The sequence below is a fragment of the Leptosomus discolor genome, chromosome 9 (assembly GCF_034619465.1).
Source record: "Leptosomus discolor isolate bLepDis1 chromosome 9, bLepDis1.hap2, whole genome shotgun sequence".
Taxonomy (NCBI): Eukaryota; Metazoa; Chordata; class Aves; order Leptosomiformes; family Leptosomidae; genus Leptosomus; species Leptosomus discolor.
In genome coordinates this window covers 11,609,464-11,627,675 of record NC_141399.1, presented here as the reverse complement: position 1 = coordinate 11,627,675, position 18,212 = coordinate 11,609,464, and the positions used below count along the sequence as shown (strand labels likewise).

The window sequence follows — 18,212 nt, the reverse complement described above, 5'->3', positions numbered from 1 at the left end:
GCCTCTATGTATAGAATACCCTTTACAGCTGGACACCACAGGCATTTGGAATAATTACACTAAACAGAGTGGCACTCTTCAAATCCCATTTGGAAAGAGTGGGCACTTCACACTGACGTGTCTCTAGCTCTGCCATTGTTGCTGTTCCAGGCATCTCTCTCCCCTTATGTCACCCCAAGCAGAAGTTAGGGCTTTCTCCATGGCTCACACTCCCACTCAGAACACTGCTGAAGTTGATATAATCGTGCAGCTTTAGCTCCATTTTCTTCCTTCTCCTCCCACTTTTATGAAGTCTTTTTTTTGTCTTTTTTTTTTTTTTTTTTTTTGAGGAGGAGGAAGCAATGTTCGTTGTTTAAATAGCAATCTCCCAGGCATCCATAAAGAGAAATTGTAGCTCTAATAATGTGACTAGCTGTATATCCTGAATGAAATGCAGCTGTACACTCCACTTGCTCTGCTTGTTTTCAACTGACATAAAAATAATCTCTGGTGGTAAAGACTCCTGCTGCAATAAGGTTTGAAACTGTAAAATATGAGGCAGGTATCCCAGGTGCTGGGGTAGCCATCAGAGTGATGTTAAAGGGAACCTTATGGGCTTTTCATCCTCTTGTAGGAAACTGCTCTAAGTTTTTAAGGAAATCTCTTTTTTTTCCCTGTTATCTCTAAATGGTAAACTTTTTGGAGCTAAAAGATTTTCAGTAAAGGGGACTTTTCAGAGTCCTTTTATTTTGTAGTTAAAAAAATAGTGACTGCTTCTAACTTAAGATGTAGTATGAATCTGCTGGTGGAGCTAAACTGCCAAGCTAGGAGAGAGATACCAGACTCAGGAGAGCAGTTGTAGTATTTAATTAAAGCCTCCACTGGAACGGCATTCCACCACCTCCCGAATTTGTGTAGGACTCACCCTTATCTGCCCATGACCCTGCTTTTGAAAACAAACAGGGAACATTTTTTATCATCAAGTATTGATAGCAGAGTTAAACATTGATCTAATTAATCATAACAGCTACAAATATCATGCTTCCTTTGCACAAGTGAAATTGGGACAGAAATAGCAGCTTTCACATTGATAGCTTTGGAATTTTCCTTTTTAACTCATTCAAGAGCTATCTTTTTTGTTGCACATAGGCTGAGCCAAGCCAGTCGGTAAGTATGAGTGGTGCAGGGGCTGCCCAGCCAAGCTGCCTCCAAGGGAGCCAGCTTAGGGGACAGTGTGGTGAGAATGATTTTTCCCAAGTAGGTACCTAAGTTGTGAGATGGTGTAGCTCCCAAATAAGCAAAGCGTGATGCCTTGATTTCCTTTTAATAAAATTTTAAATAGCTGGGTTAATGTTAAATGCGGTAGATGTCCTGCAGACCTCCTGTCAACAAACCACAGCCAGAAACTCAACCCTGAGATCCCATGCTAGTCAGAGGTGATGGCAGGTCTGTGCTTATATATGATCAAGTTGAGTTGAGCTTCCAACAGTGGTGTGGTAGAGTGGGATAGAAGTTCTCAACACAGTGGGAATAGCACCAGCTCCATGAGATCACAAGGCACCCTAGCAAGAAGCGGCTGTCATGTCTGCGCATATGTCTTTTCTCTCCCCCTCTTCCCAGGAATTGGTTATGCTTCCATAGTGATTGTGTCCCTTCTGAATGTGTACTACATCGTGATCCTGGCCTGGGGACTCTACTACCTGTTCCAGTCTTTCCAGAGCGTCCTGCCGTGGGCACACTGCCACCAGAAGTGGAACACACCAACCTGCGTGGAAGACACTCTCAGGAAGAACAAAACGCTCTGGATATCACTGAATGCCACTAACTTCACCTCCCCTGTCACGGAGTTTTGGGAGTAAGTGCCCCCTCTGTGGTGCTTTTGGGGTGCTTCGGTGGCATGCCAGAGGTCAGGCCTGAAACTTTATGGAAGGGCCATGGGGAATGTTAGATAGGAAAAGAAAATTGTTCTGGCTGCCAGTTGTTTGACTGGTGTTTCCTACAGGTTCTCGCCCATGCTGAGACAGACTGGTCAGTCTGGGAGCAGTGGAGGAAGGCATTAGATGTAAAACCGCGTTCATCCTAGAGCATACAGAGAGCCCTAAAAACCCAGTGTAATTTCTGGTTTGGAAGAAAAGTTGTTTCCTGCTTGGTTGGGATTCTCCAAATGCAACATGAGAACAGAAACATGTCACTTCAGGTGCACTGATAGCATGGATTTACAATGGAAACACTGTCAATCACCCCCCATTGTGGTTGCCTTTCCCTCTTCCCCAGCTGTTAGCATTTGCAGTACGCTTTGTGAAGCTATAACACGTCTCTTATCAGTCTAACAATAAAGAAAGGCGTTGACCTCACCAATAAAACTGGCAGAGGTGGTGAACATTGTCCTGTACTGCAGGTTTCTCAGGTCATCTTTGTTACATCATTTTTCTCTGCAGTCTCTGAGGAGACTCTGTTTTGCCAGATGCCTGGATTTCATCAGGCCTAAGCTTCTTATTCCCAGTTTTCTCTTATTTTTCAAGTTCTAAATTATATTGCATAACCTGATTTCTGAATGGTCATGACCTCAAATCTCTATTTGTTTATATAGACGTCAAAACATAGCAGCAGAGGCAGACACCTGTAGTGAAACTTAAATCCAAAGGCTCTACAAATAGCTTAGGAAGGGGTTTTTTTGGTTTTTTTTTTTTGCTTGCTCAGTTGGTTACTTAAGAGTAGAATTAGTTTCTGACCCAGCTTGGCTTTTTCAGCATGATTAAAGTCCAGTTTGATCCCTGATCAACTTGTACCTACTTCTCTATTTTTAAAAAGAAGTGTCAGCCAATAGCCCTAGCAGGAATGATGTTCATGCTGAAGATATTTGGCATGCGTTAGGTTTAGAAAAAAATAATCTTATGAACTGTTCTAGAATTTGCAACACAAGAGCTGAAATACAAAGGGCAGATTGGATCTGGATGAGCAGTTTGTCAAAAGGCACCAGTGGCCAGTGTGAGAGACAGAGTGCAGGCTGTAAGAGCAGTCATTTTCTCTGTGCCGTGAGCATTGCATTTCCGTGTTGAGTGACATATGCTTTCACAGGTGACTTCCTCCCTTGTAAATATGGAGAGAATTGGAAAAAGTTTGTTAAATAGTACCTTTGGATGTTTTAGGGGAACTTAGAGGCAGGTTACAGTAGAAGAGGAAGCAACTCTCACTGCTTTGGAGTCTCCCACAATGACCTTGGAACTGAGGGCTTTGAATCCAAATGAGTGGCTAGCTTGGTAGGATGTTCAAAGGTCTCCTCAAGGCCTCCCTAAGAAGAGCGGGTCCACAGCGCTGCCCCTGAAATAAAGTTACTCCAGGACTTCAAAAGCACTGTGTTCATCATCAGTTTTGTGCAGTAATCTTAGCAGCCTCCTGGTGTGGCCATGGGGTTTTCCTGCTGCTCCAGAAGCTTCTACTGCTGTAATGCACAGATTTATGGGCCAAGTTGTCTCCCTGAGGCCCCAGGTGGCATGTCCACTTCAGGAGACTGAAGATACCATAGCAGAAGGAAATTGGGCTGGGAGTTGGAAAAGTGGTTGTAAAAGAAAGGGTGAGGGCACCAGGACCACAGGGGACACCAGAGCTTTCCATGGGTAACAACACAGCAGGTACACGGTGAAGGGCCTTATGCAGGGCAGCCTGTCCATGGGTAGGGGGAACGATGTCCCCATGGGAACATGTTAGGGGTGGAGCTTTCAGTTAAGTTTCCTCTAAAAAAAAAAGTTTCTGTCCTCAAAACCCCCCTGCAAGCCGAACCAAATCCTTTTGTAGACACAGCCTAACAGGCGTAGACAGGCTGGAGGTGCCTGAGGCTGGAGGTCAAAGCCTTGATCCTCACAGCGCTTTCCGCTCCCCTCTGTCCTGCCCTCGCTGTTTCTGGAGCACAGACAGAGCAAAGGTGGCTCAGCAATTAGTGCTCCTGGAGGTAGCTCTCCTTGCACTTTGCAGCCACTTTGACTTTTGTCCTCAGATAGCATTGTGAACTGAACTCTTCCCTGGAGTCGTGCTAGGGAGGAGTTTGTCTCCATAATCCTGCTAATACAGACATACTGTCCATAGCTCTCTGTTTCATCATGAGCGAAACTGTCCTTAACAGATCAAGCTGCCTTTGGGACTCATGGCACTTACAGAAGTATTAAAAATAGCTGTTCTTGCTGCATAAACAACTACTGGTGTCTTAAAGTAAGGGCAGAGATCACACAGCACTGTTGTAATTAAAGTAGCATAGCTTTTACACGGTGCAAGCATTCAGTATCCCCAGTGCTCTCCCAGCCGTGCTACTATTCTTTATAGTTCTGAAATTAAAAATAATTTGAAGAACTTTCAGGTACTTCACCATCATAGGCAATGCCAGCTGCCAGACAGCCAGCTACCCACATCGAAAGGACAGGTCAATAAGTAGTCTTTAACTGAAGACTCCCATCTGCGTTGTGGCACAATTAATTCCAATTTAATTCAGGGGTTTGTGAGTATTTGGTTTCTGAAACCAAATACCATTTTTTATTGTGGGACATTTATGTAGTGTCCTCATGAGTATTGCTTTGTAAAACTAATGCTGCCCAGATATAATTGACCACATTGATGCATTAACCTCTTCACGTTGAATAACACGTGCCCTTCTCAGCCTGGCTGGACCTATAGTACAGCCTGACATTTCAGTTCATTTGAATTAATGTTCTGTGCAAATCACATGCTTGCTTGAGCAGCAATAAAGGGGGTTAAGCAAATCTGGCTTTGTATCAGGAGACTTACCTCTTGGTATCACATGCTTCAGGTCTTATTTCTGAAGATTTTATTTTAAAGTCCAAAACCTTAAAGGCTTACACATGCATCAATACATAAGGGATAAGTGTTATGGGGTAATTACGGTTGAACAAAACCACTGATTGTCTGGTGCTGGCCAAGTGTTTATAAATATTTGGTAATCAGCAGACTTTATTCGTCCAAATCCCAAGAAAGACCATCACATGCTAATGGCATGTAGTCCCAAAGGGAGCAACACAAAAACTAAAAAAAATCTAGGGCAGCTGCCTCTGCCTTTGGGGGCAAACTTGAGAGTTTTAAAAATTGTTTCATATTCTCCTTCTGACAGTCTTCTGGTACAACTGCTTCAGCATTAGTTATTCTTATCCATCCAACACAAAAGGGTGCTTCCGCTTTCCTGGTATGAAAGGTCCTGTCTGCATTCACTTTAGTGATGAGCCAGAATATCCTTCAAGGATTGCATAACTCTCCTCATTTTATTTTTGTTTATGTTCTAGATCCAGTTACGGCTCCTATTACATCTCCATATTACACATCACTAGAACGTATTGGTGTATGAACAAGGTTCAAGAACTCATGTTTACAACAAACTCAGCCCCAGACTGTTTTCCCATTGATTATGTATGAGTGACACTTAGTGACAGCATCGAGACTATAAATTAGAATTAATCACAACTTCATGCATAAGTGGCGTGAAGTTAGTGAGTGGACTTGGCTGAATCTAAGCAGCAGTGGGTTGTGTAATGAAATTGAAGAGCTGTCACCATAGCCCAGCTTGTGCTCTTTCCGGAACTTGAATTTTCAGGGTTTCACAAATCCAGGTTGAGTGCTTCTGCTGAAAAGACACATTGGGTTAGATTGCATGAATCAGTTTTAACGCTGAGGCTCCCCTGGTAATTCTGAGCAGATTCCTTGAGGTAGTCGGTCTTTGTGAGACAAGGTATCCCCGAACAGATAAAGCCAGCACATCACTTGGTGCGCTTGCTGCCTCACCGTAGAAAAGTAACATATCTGGCTCTTAGTAATCCACTGGGGTGCTCTCCAAAAAAAATTGAAAGGATTGCTGGGGCAAACTCTAGGTAAGATGACCACTTATTTTAGTTCCCCAATAAAAAGCAAAGAAGTCTTAGCTGAATGCATTAATAGAGCTTCCTATTCCAAAATGTGTTATTCATGGCTTCCTGCAAGCTAGCTCTATAGATTGCCTTTTTAATATGAGCTGCCCCTGAGATTGGAAAATTGCCATTTATCTTTAAAAAAAGCCACAGAAGGTTGCAGCTGAACTTTGTCGTCTCATAAATGTATTTTCTTCTTTTGTATATGCGCAGCAGGTTTTTCCCTCATTTCTTTAGGCTCAGGTGAACCAGGATTGCAACTTTATGCCAAATATTCATTACCAAGGGGTTTCTCATAACTGGTGAATAGCTGATTAGGACAGACTTTGTCTGGTGCCATTGTTCCTTTTCCATAACAAAATATACACACATTCAGGGAGAATAAAGCATTTGGTGTGAGCACACATTCACACAGGTAATCCAAGTGAATTTGGCAGACAGAGACACAAAAACAGATGGGTGAGGGTTTGAGTCCTATTAAACTAGTTGATCCAGGGTTTTTTTCCAAAAACTAATTGCAGATTTTCTATCGGTGACATCATTCGTTATTATTTCCATGGTAATAGCAAAAAAAAAAAAGTTTAATTCAGGGAAAAACCAAACCGCAGTGATTTGTCTTGTACTGGATCCACATGCAAAGCTGTGCACACCACACTTATGGGCCTGACCTGGTACAGCACCCCAGACTGCTGTGGTCTCAGCTCTCGATGACTTAGGTGAAGGAAAACAGCTCATTTTTATAGCTGTCTGAAAATAAAATTTAATGAACAATTTGTTGGGTAGCAAGTTCATTTCTCTAGTCTTGGGGCAAGGCATTTCTGTTGTAATTGAGGTCAGACTTCTCCGTGACTTAAAAAAATCTTGCAGAAACTCTTCAGAGTTTAGTAGGTTCATTTACAGGGGAGTTTCAGCTAAGTGAATAGTAAGAAACAATTTGTTCTTTCATACATATTTGACAAATGAAGTAGGTACCAGGTATGACAAGGTCTGTCCAGTGTGCAAGGACAGTGTATGTTGCATGAAATTAAAAAAAAATAGTTTAAAATCTGTATTTAACAATGACCCATGGCAATTGCCAAAAGAGAGAAACCTTAACGAATTTTTCCCCTTGAACAGAGTAGTTTGATGGTCAGATGTTGCTCCCTTAAGACCCAGCTTAGGAATTTCTTTTTATTTATTCACCTAAGTGACAGAATAAAGTTTACCAAATATCTGGAGTTAGCTAAACAAGACCCTCCTGGGGGCAGAGGGCAGCGTGCCCAGGCAGTGTCTATGTGCAGGGGGCCATGGGGGGAGAACGGGTAATGGCTCCAGCCTTCGCCCTGCAAAGCTGCGTGGTGTGATGGTTCCCTGCGTTGCTTTTTCCCTTTCCTCCTTGCGGCTGTCTTGCTAATGAACTGAAAAAGAGGAGGAACATACAGGTGCAGGCCAGTTGCAAGCGTCCGTAATGAAGACATCGTGTACAATGCTGCTGTGTGGCTTCAGAGCCAGGGTTTGTGGCGACACCAGGGCAAGTCAGTCTAGCCTCTTCAAGGGAGCAATTGTGAAAGCTACAGTGCTTTGAGCATACTTTCTTGTCTCATATTGAGGTGGTCACAAGCTGCTAAAAAGAGCTTAAAATGAAAAGCTGTGCAATATATTGAACAAAAGAGTACCACAGAGAGGGAAGATGTAGGGCTGCCAAGCTCAGCTTTGCTCACATAAGCCACACTGACTTAGCAAGCAGTGTTCAAAGGGCAGGAATCTACCCAGGTATCTGCTACCCTACACACCATTGTATACTCCATATATACAGCCACCACAACCAGATTCTGCATCAACTGAGGTCCTGCATCTCTCTCTTGTTTTACTTCCTTTCAAATATTCAGGCGCAATGTACTGAGCTTGTCCTCGGGAATTGAAGATATTGGTATTATCAAGTGGGATCTAGCACTGTGTCTTCTCCTCGTCTGGGTGATATGTTTCTTCTGCATTTGGAAAGGAGTCAAATCCACTGGGAAAGTAAGTGCTCTTTTACCCTTATAATCATTGTGGTTAGCAGATGTTAGGAATACTAAATAATGCTGTTCTTAAAGATATTCACTGCTGTTCTTAAAGATACTCGCTTTTTCCTGGGAAAAAAAACTATTTTTGCACTGAATTTTTATCCCTCTCTTGAGGGATTCAGATTCAATTGACTTTTGAAAGTCATTGCTAGTGCCAAAAATGCCCGTGAGTCAAGTAGCCATTACTGGAATGGCATCAAGAAGCGATACAAGCACAGTTTGAGTACCACCTTGCCTCTCTGAGGATGAATGTCCCACTGCTTCATGTCATGAGCGTGCAAGGTCTTAGGCTTGTGATGTGTGGTGCTCTGCGCCCCTGTCTGTGCTCTCACACCGCCCAAGTTCATTCTCAGTGCAGCGGGGTGGATGTTAACATAGCTGTGGTAGGGATGTTTTAAGTCAGTGGAAACTGGTGGATGCATAGCATTTTTGAAATGCCACTCACTTAGAGAAGAGCTCTGTGTGGATACAGAAGACTAAACTTAGGTACTCATTTAGAAGCACTCTCCTTAATAGAGATCCTGGATAGTTTGTGGTTTTAGTCTCATCGTGTGCACTTCAGAATCATGTTTTTCTCTAAAGGATAACAGTTAAATCATTCCTGAAAATCATCCTACTCCAGTGCAAGAAGCAAATTACAGCAAATCTTGGCCAGTCCCTTAACAACATGAAGCATGAAATTATTGCCCCTTGCATACAGTAGTGTTTTAAAACATATTTTCATGAGAAAAGGCTTTTGAAGCCATTGCATATGTGTGGGTCTTAGCTTTCAAACCTGTTGGTTGAGGCAGTGTTTCAGATAAGTCTTAACAGAGGTAGACAAGTCTCAAGATCCTAGGTTCCCACACGTTTCTTGTCAGCTAGGTGGAAGGGAGTGACCCTGTTAGTGTCCTGCCTGACAAAAAGGCCACAGCATGAACCCATCTTTTATCAGCCCCTAGAGAAGTCAGGAGTGAGCATTTGTGTCATTTAGCAGTTTTACCTTATTACACACTGCAGAATCAACCAGGAGACAAAACTCCGTAGGAAACCAGACCTCATTAGTTCCACTGTTGACTAAACTACTTGCTTTATTGTCATTTCTATCTTGCTTTCTGTAATTTTTATCATGGAGCCTCGTTAAAATCATGCTGGTGCCTTACCCTGGATTCCCACCAGCTTTGCCCCGAAGAACAGCTTCCTACCTCTAAAGCATATGTTGACAGAAATGAGGTGATTGTGTAAGTTTTATAGTAAAGGTGAACGCATTAAATCTCGTATAGTAGCTGAGTGGCAGCGCACATTTCTTTAGCAAGCCTGGTGTCTGCTCAGTGAAGGTTATGGTAGCTCTGTGAGATTTTTCCAGGCTCCCTATGGTACACTATTTCAAGCCCTGTGAAGGTACCAGGTTGAAAACAGGTTTGTTAAAATCAGTTATCTAAAAACCTGTGTTTTCTGGAGATCCAGCAAAATGGTCTCATTTCTAAGACAAGACGGTTGGTAGGAATTTGCTGCCTCCTCTCCGCAGCATCTGAGCTCGTGTGAGTGTGGAGCCAAAGCCCAACAAAACCATTGGAAAGTCTCCGGTTGACTCCATTAACTTTGGGGTCAAACAAAAGTAAACTGTAAACTCTAATGGAGGACTTGAATTATTTGAGAAGTCTAGTTTACTTTAGTAGACGGTTGTTTATAGCACTTCCCTGCTTTCCAGTGTGCTAATGGCTCTTTGGAGAGTGGGGGGAAAAAAAAAAACCCACATAGTTTTTAAATCTTGTAGTAGCATATTGGACAAATAAACATGAAATCATGAGGAAAAATAATAGTTGTGCTTATGCTTCAGATAATGTGCTTGATCTTAAAAAATTCCTTCAGTGTTACAAGAGAATCTTTACCTGCAGGGCAAAGGCTACTTTCTGAGTGTCATTTACTCAGTCCCTGCAACTACATCAAGGCATATATTTTTTTTGAAAGAAAACTTTGATTTTTGATAGGCCTGGCTTATATTTAAAAAAATCAGAAAGCACAGAAATTCCACTGTTATCCTTCTGGTTTTGGTGAAACTGGGCTAATATGTAATATGTAATATGTATTCTTTGTCAGTGGAAAATATACAGAAAAAGGAGAGAATTAAAAAGGATGCGTATGAAAAGATTGCCTTTCATTTTGTGAAATCAGTCCAGCTCTGTGAATTATTATGGCAATGCAGGCTTTGAGTTCTCCTCGTTATTCTCAGAGGACTTACTTAAGAAGAAAAATGGTGCATCCCAGGAGCTTTGCTGTAGTTAAACAAATTCTGGAAAACAAAAATACATTTTAACTCCTGGCAGCAAACTGTAATTACCTGGAGGAATCATCTGATTCCATGAAAAATGCCCTTTATTGGACAGTAGTGATTCTTGACTGTAACACAGCAGTTATATAAAAATAAGAGAAAGCACTGATGAGCAAAGAAAGCAAAATGTTAGAGGTCAAAAAGTGTGGGTCTAAAGATAGAACTGTCCAAATGCAAGCTCAATTAATGCTTGCGCTGGAGATTAAAGCAAAGGGCTCTTTCATCAAATGAATGAGAAGATAACAAGAAGTAGGCTGTTATTCAAAGAGAGTGGGAATAGAGGTTAAAGATAATGAAGACATATTCTCAAACTGGATGAATAGAGCCTTAGTCTCCAATAATGATGTTGCTGAATAGGCAGCAAGGGCAAGAATGAAGTTATGGGACTGGAAATTACCACTGTTGAGGCTGATGCCAACCTGAAGGGCTTCATGCATTCAAGGTGATGGGAAGGGAGACACAGGAGCACGGACCGAATTATCTTCATCTCTGAAGGAAGCGCCACATAAAATTCCTGTAGGAGCAGTAGTGAGGCTGCACAGCAAGGTCAGAGGTAGCAGCAGAGCTTGCAAAACAGTTTGCAGTTTTTAAGTGCAAATAAAGAATGAGGTAATGCTTCAGGCACCCTCGGTGAGGAAATCTCTTCAGCTTCCCTGGCAGAGATGCACTTGTCATGTGAGGAGGACAAACAGGGCAAAGGCAGAATTTCTAACGAAAGTCATGAGTTGTATAGAATCCTGCATGTTCTCTGCCTGAGTGACATGACCACTGTCTGGGGGGGGTCTCTGGACGGACTGATGAACCTGCATTGTCTCCAGGCCTAAAGCAATAAGGTGGTAAAGACCATTACCTTAAAAGTACATACAGAAACTCAGGTTGGGTTCCTTTTCCAGGGGGCTTTGAATTCCCATCGTTAGATCTCTCTTGATTCTGGAGGTGTAGCATTGACTGCCACAGACTAAACATCCCTTCTTTTTTTTTTTTTTTTTCTCTTACCAGGTAGTGTACATCACTGCCACATTCCCGTTCATCATGCTCCTTGTTCTGCTCATCCGTGGTGTGACCCTGCCTGGAGCTGCAGAAGGCATCAAGTTTTATCTTTATCCTGATATCTCACGGTTAGCTGACCCACAGGTACAGAACCAGGAGTGGAGAGCGGGACGATTTCTTACACAAAGGAGGGAGTGGGGGGATGATGGTGGTGATGTAATGGCAGTACGTTTTTTTTTCCATGGTCTTTAGAGGTCCAAATATAGCATGAACATTAATGCTGAGTTATATTTTCCAGAGATCTGCTTGAGAAGGTCACTGTTATATGTGGTAATGCATCTTTCCATGTGTATGTATGTATGTGTGTGTATGCATGTGTATTTTTTTTGTGTCAAAGGATTCTGAGGCTGTAGACTCTGTCCCGTTATACAATCTCAGTTGGTAAGGTAAGGGAGATGCATTTTTTTTTAATGAGGATAGTCTTTAGTTTCAAAGGAGAGAGGCGTGAGCTTCACAGATGGAACAACAAGCAACAACTGTGAGTACCAGTGTCACCTAGCTCCCACTGCTCAATAGGAGGAGAGTGGGAAAGAAGTGAATGAAATAACAGAGGGATGAAAACCCATGCAAAGGTGGAGAAAAATGGTTTCTGAGGCACAGGAATGACTGTTTGCTTAGCTCTGGCTAGTGAATCTAGGCTTACTCTTTCTTATAGGCTGTGATTAGGTAAAGATTCCTGTCAGTGCTCACAGAGTGCAAATGTGACACGCAGACCAGCATCGTTTCAGCCAATAGTGATCATGTGAGAAATGCAAAAAAAATGCAATAACCTCCCAAAAAAAAAGAAAACAAGGGATCTTTGAAAATAACAAAATGTTGGTCACAGTGAGAGGAGATAACATCGGTCTTTGCTATTTCTTTCTGATGAGTATTTGATTGAAATAGAACTGCAATGATAGCTAAATAACTAAAGTAGGAGAAGTGTAATTGAAAGAAAGCATTGTGGAAATTTGCTTAATTCTGTAGTCTTGCCCTCTTTATACAAGACACCCTCTTCACAGGAGACATTATATTTTATGAATGAATCTTCTTTTATGAGACTCTATCGTTTTTATGATCTACTATTAGCCCTAAGCCCAAAGCATCAGCCAGTAATGTAGAAGAGATTCATGTGAGCTGGCAGGCCCTCTCCCATGGTCTAGCAAATGCATCTTCTCCAAGGAGACACCAGTCAGCAAGGTGCTGGAAAGCCATGGTGGGAGGGAGGAGGTAATGATCTACAGTCTTAATTTTCACTTACTCAGACTTGTTGGTTTCTACTGGCATTAGCAGATTTGCATTAGCAGAAAGAAGTGAACAGATGGGATTCAATGGATGCACTTTGATAACTTGCTATGTATTTACTAACTGAGAAGTTGATAGCATACTGTTATTTCACTCTGTATATGTTTTTTTAATGTAATCAGGAGAAGAGTCATGAGACCGAGATCAGATACATATCTTACAAAGTGCATTGAATTTTGCTTGTTTTCCCCCACCCCTATGGCTTTTTATCTTGCATTTGGACAGATACAAAAACAACCAGAAAGCTAGAAAAACAAACAAACCGAATACGCAAACCTATTTCTCAAGCTTTTCACATCCTCAGTTTAGTAACTCTGTCAGCCGATTCTAACTGAAATGAGTTACAACTGAAATGAGCAATGTTATAAATGCTTCTGCATTTCCTATTGCACTGAAATACGTTTATTGTTGCGCCAACAGGAAGGATCAGCTGAATGACTAAGAAACTAGAAATACTGAGCATCTCTGGGGAGGGGATACAGGAACTGTTGCAGAGATGATGTTCTTGTGAGCTCTGATGCTAACAATTTTTTTTTCCCTGTAAAAGCCAAACTTGCAAATGTGATGTTCTCTTTCCCTCTCTCTCTGCTCCTTTAGCTATCACCCTCAATGGAAGCAATTATTTTGTTGATTTTGCATAGTTTGAACTGTGTGTTTGCGTTGAGTGTTGCAATGCAACGATGCCGGTAATAACAGTGTTTCCGTCTTTCCCTTCAGGTCTGGATAGATGCAGGGACACAAATCTTCTTCTCATATGCAATCTGCTTGGGAGCAATGACTTCCCTGGGGAGCTACAACAAGTACAAATACAACTGCTATAGGCAAGTTTCCATCCAAGGGGGTTTAGTGTTTTAGCTAAATTATGTAAATAAAGTAGGGACAATGGGTTAATTTTTTTTTTAATTAACTTGCTCCATGACATATGTGTGACTTAGGGACTGTTTGCTGCTGGGATGCCTGAACAGTGGTACCAGTTTTGTGTCTGGCTTCGCAATTTTTTCCGTCCTGGGCTTCATGGCACAAGAGCAAGGGGTGAACATTGCTGATGTGGCAGAGTCAGGTACGATGGTATTGGTGGCAGTGGTGGTGGGCACTGCCGCCTAGCGTGTGAGCAAAGTTCTGCAGACTCAATCAGCTAACATCTAAGCAATAAAAACAGAACAAGATTTCCCATAAACTCCAGAAAAATAAGCACATTGTTGATTTGGGCTTTCATCTAGAGCAGTGAGGGTTAGCCGGGGTTGTATTGTTTACTCTCTTGATTAACAGGGCAGCAAACACATTTCCTAGAGTGTGCTAATCCATTTGAGTTGAGGTTAGAGTTAAGATAACCACACCATTATCTAGGGTCCAGAATGTCACTGATTTGAGAATTTATTCCATCCTTCTTTTCAGTCTACCTTTATTTTCATTCAAATGCAAATAGCCAGTGGTTATGTATTTTTCATAGCTTAGTGTTGCTTGCTCACAGCAGAGCTCTGCAGTGGGAATATTACCTTGACCTTTTGAAGGGACATACACGCATACATTCCCAAGTCTCACTGAAAGGCAAGAGAAGTTGGAGAACTCCTTCTGGGTTCTGTGGACCATTTCATCCACAGGAACTGTAGCTGTTAGAATCCTACATTTGTCCTCTGTAGCTTCAGTGTGAGGTTGATAGAACTGTGATAAGTCCATTTTGAAAGTGAATGTACACTTAGGTTCCTCCCTTATATCAGAAGTGTTCTTCCCATTAATGTTCAGCTATGCACTTGCAGCTGAAGAAGGCTAAATCCTCATAGCATGTGAATGTATCTCAGACAAACAGATGACATTTTTTTTCCTCTGTGCATGTCTTGTCCATGAGGGCAGGTGTAACCATGTGTTTTCATGTAGAACAGACAGATTAGAAGGGAATTACCATTTCAAAATAATGAGTCAGGCCTTGACAGCCATGAGGCTTAAAGCTAATCAGATTCAAGTAATAACAATGTCACCTGAGTGAACTTTTGGCATTTCTTTCTGATTTTTTTGAGCAATTTGAATTCACCAGCATAGTATTTGAAAGCTTTCCTCTGCAAATACGCTATTAACAAGAAAAAGTCAATATATCTGCTAATCACGTGGCTCTGGGAGTTAAATGTTTAAGAAAAATATCTCACTTCACAAGGGCTAATGAAAAACTAATGACATTGGTGGCACCACTGGATTCTTGGAGGGCTGCAATTGGCATAGCTCCTGCAAGTACAATTAGCTAACAGTCTTGGCCATAATGCTTATTTTGATTGGAGTTTGATTGCTTTGTTTAAAAACAGGAAGCATCCTATTGAATGAATCAAAAATAGCCCCCTTTTTTTATATGTAGGTAGATCAATTCCAAGAATTTCCACATTAGATTTTTATCTGGTCAATATTTATTGTCATTCTTATTATTAAATCTCTGATAAACAGGCAGTTCTATTTCTGTTGCTTGACATTTTTAGAATTAAACAGTTTTATAGTAACACTGGATTGCTAAGTAATGTTTAAATACAAATTAACTATCAGACTTAGTGTTTACATAGCATTTTTTCATCAACAGCTCAAAAAGCGATTTTTTAAAGGAGGGATTTTTTAGCTTATTATGGGGACAATGAGAGCACTGATTAGCTTCCAAACTTGGCTTTTGGTTTCTTGAATATTTTGTGGTTATTCCTTCAGGTTTTCTGCTTTATTTAAATTCAGCCTTAGTCGATAATGGCCAGAGATTGCAACCGTTTCACTGTTCAGTGGGTTGCCCATTATCACTGGCTGGTCTTTGGCTAAATCCTAAGGGACATTTTTCACATGACACTAAATATTACCAAAATCATCCAAAATTATGCAAGCTACTTCCCATGGGTTTCCTTGCTGCCTTTCTCAGCAGAGATCAGGCACAGAGCCACTGGAGACCGCTTGGTCCCCTGGGATGAGTGTCCCAGGACCCACAGGGGGCCATGGGGAGGCTCTTGTTGCTGCTGCTGCCCCACTGCTGACTTCTTAGCACAGAGACATTCAGCAGGTCCTTGACCCTCTTTTTTTTTGGCCTTGCCTTTTTTAGTTTCCTATGATGCAAGGTCAGAACCGCTCCCCTGGGTCAGGGAAAAGGTGAGCAGAGGCGCTGCTGCTTGGCCGTAGCATTGGGGAGAAAATATTGACCATGAGGCCGAGACCTCCTGCTCCCCCCATCTCCACCCAACAAGTTAAATCCTTCCTGTCCTATGCGTGACACCATTTGTTCCCTTGTTTGCCCTCCTGCAAGCCAGGGCCACATCAACAAATTTCCTGACAGCAGAATCTCATGGCCGCATTTTTCAGCCTTGGTGCAACGTGCCCAGGACACAGTTATCAGCGAGGGGTGGCTCCCACATAAAGCACTGGTCACTGCTATTGGCCTTCACTGGCTTTAATAGGTTTACACGACAGTTAAGTTAGACCCCTCTAATTTCCCAGAGAAAGCAGATTTTTAATAAATAGCACCTGAGTTTTTTCAGAAATACTTTTAAAGGGAGAGAGGAAAGCAGTGGAGGCTCAACAAAGCCATAGTGAGTCCTGTCTAATCTGTGCTGCATCTCTGTTTGGCTGGAAGAAGTACTTTACCACCCGTGCAATTTGTAGCAGTGTTAAAACAGCACAAGATTTGCCTTTTTTAAAAAATCCGATTTGCCAACAAATTCAGATTAAGCAGGGCTGACTATAGTGCCTTGGTCTCCCTAGTGCCTTCCTGATCTCTGCCTCCGCAGTGCTCTCCAGCCGTGCCACAGCGCTTTGCCAGCAAGTGGGCTGGGATTGTGGCCATCCTAATTAGCTCTTAATAGCAGCCACAAGGGCTTCACTTCTGCAAAACACCCTTCAGAGCAACAGAGTTTCAAATTAAATATGATTTTATATTATTTATGTCCAGTCAAGAGGATGCCAGGAACACTTTCTTTCACATGGACTTTTCTATCTCAACACTCAGTTTCAAAGGAGAATCAAAGCTAGCACAGGGCTTAGGGCACTTGGTATCACAGGGCAAGGACAGTTTCACTGGCCAAAGCATACAGAATTGCAGCAAGTTTTGAGGAGAGTAGTTTTACATCTGTCTCATCAATTGCACAGATCAACTGCAAATGCCATCTAAGTAGCAGTTCTCCCTCAGGGAGGATCTACTGTATCCACTGAATTAGGGGGAAAAAAAGCAAAGCCCCCCAAAATTTGAGACATTCACCAATTTTTCGTATCTTCTGTCATATGAAATCTTAGTTGTGTTTCATTTTAAATAAAATTAGTTGCTCGATTGTTGGCTAACTTGTATTTATTTCTGTTGAAATATTTTCAGTGACTTAAAAGTTTTCTTTAGTTTGAAAAAAAAGTCATCTTTTTTTTTTTTACCTCTTTCTCTTGCTTCTTTTTCCATCTTTCTTGTTGGAAAGGTAAAGTGGGAGGTAGGAAGAGCAGCGTTAGAGACTTTTCTGTACAGATCAGAGATAAGATTTCTGTCCCCGCACTGCAGCAGTTGTAAAAAAATTACTTTTCCCATTGAAAATTATTTGGATCCACTTCAAAATTCTGGAAAATGCTGGTTTTCAAGGCTTCTTAAAGCAAACAAGCAGACAAGCCAGGCATTCCTGGTTTTAATCTGAATTTAAATCTGCCCTCAGAATTTTTTGTCAGCCTCACCAAATTTCTGTCACCACTCTGAGAGCCTGCCGTAAATGCCAGATTGCCAGTGTTCCTGTCTCCCACTTGGAGAGGGCTCTTTCTCTCTTGACAAAAGCTCTCACAAGCAATAGCTGATAGCACCTTTGTTGAGAGCGCCTTTGGAGATCAGCATGCGAGAGCACTGCACGTATGCTTGGTGTGTGGGCACGAGTGAGATACCGTCTGGCCCATGGCGCAGACGAGACCCAGCCTAGTGATGAGCACTCCCACACAAGGCTTTGGTTTCCAGAGCAGAGAAACCAGGCACTTATTCCCAGCCCCGCTGGTGCTCCCAGACTGTTGCAGTCTGTTTTGCAGTTGGGGGCTCATGTTGGTCATGTTCAGTATCACCACGGCAGGTCTGCGGAGGCTGGCCGGATAGGGGCAGACGATGTGACAGCGTGGGGAAGTTTTTACACAAAGTGATTTTACACACCAGCAATTCCTAACAGCAGGAGGGATTTTTTTTCAGGGACTGCAGCTGATATAACTAGGAGTAGCCTGATCACTTCAGTGCAGCGGTGAGGGTTTGCAGAAGCAAAGGAGCAGACTCCTGGAGTGCAAACCCTGCTCTAGAAAAGCCGTGCTGGGTTTGGAGGTTGCATAAAGAGAGAGGCAGTGGTTGCATTAGCAAAATCCCAGGGAGCGTTTGGATCAAAGTCCCCTTCCCTGCATGCAAAAGAGTTTCATCATCATCTTCATCGTGACCATGTGGGCTAGCAGTGGGATTCTGCCATTCCCCCTGGGTCACCCCTTCTCCCCCCAGCCCCCAATACTGTCTGAGTGGGGCAGGTGTAGGACCACCTCCATTATTGGCATGTTTGAGACAGATGTTAAAACTGGTGATCTGTTAGCAATGGCCTTGGGGATTTGCCTGTGGTTTCTGCTGTAGTCATGCGTGCTTCGATTTCAGATAAAAGAGCCAAACTCTTTCACTTCTGGTATTTCCAGCCGCGTTTG

General features: G+C 42.4%; 1 protein-coding gene across 9 annotated transcripts in view; it reads left to right on the top strand.

Annotated features, from left to right (window-relative positions):
• Positions 1 to 18,212, top strand: part of SLC6A6 (solute carrier family 6 member 6) — a 125,234-nt gene that overhangs the window by 97,973 nt on the left and 9,049 nt on the right. For all 9 annotated transcript variants that reach the window (XM_086469742.1, XM_086469744.1, XM_086469745.1 and 6 more), the window contains 5 exons: positions 1,600 to 1,834; positions 7,751 to 7,883; positions 11,238 to 11,372; positions 13,290 to 13,393; positions 13,508 to 13,632. In XM_086469742.1, coding sequence (XP_086325868.1) covers positions 1,600 to 1,834; positions 7,751 to 7,883; positions 11,238 to 11,372; positions 13,290 to 13,393; positions 13,508 to 13,632 — 732 coding nt within the window. The remainder of the gene's footprint in view (positions 1 to 1,599; positions 1,835 to 7,750; positions 7,884 to 11,237; positions 11,373 to 13,289; positions 13,394 to 13,507; positions 13,633 to 18,212) is intronic.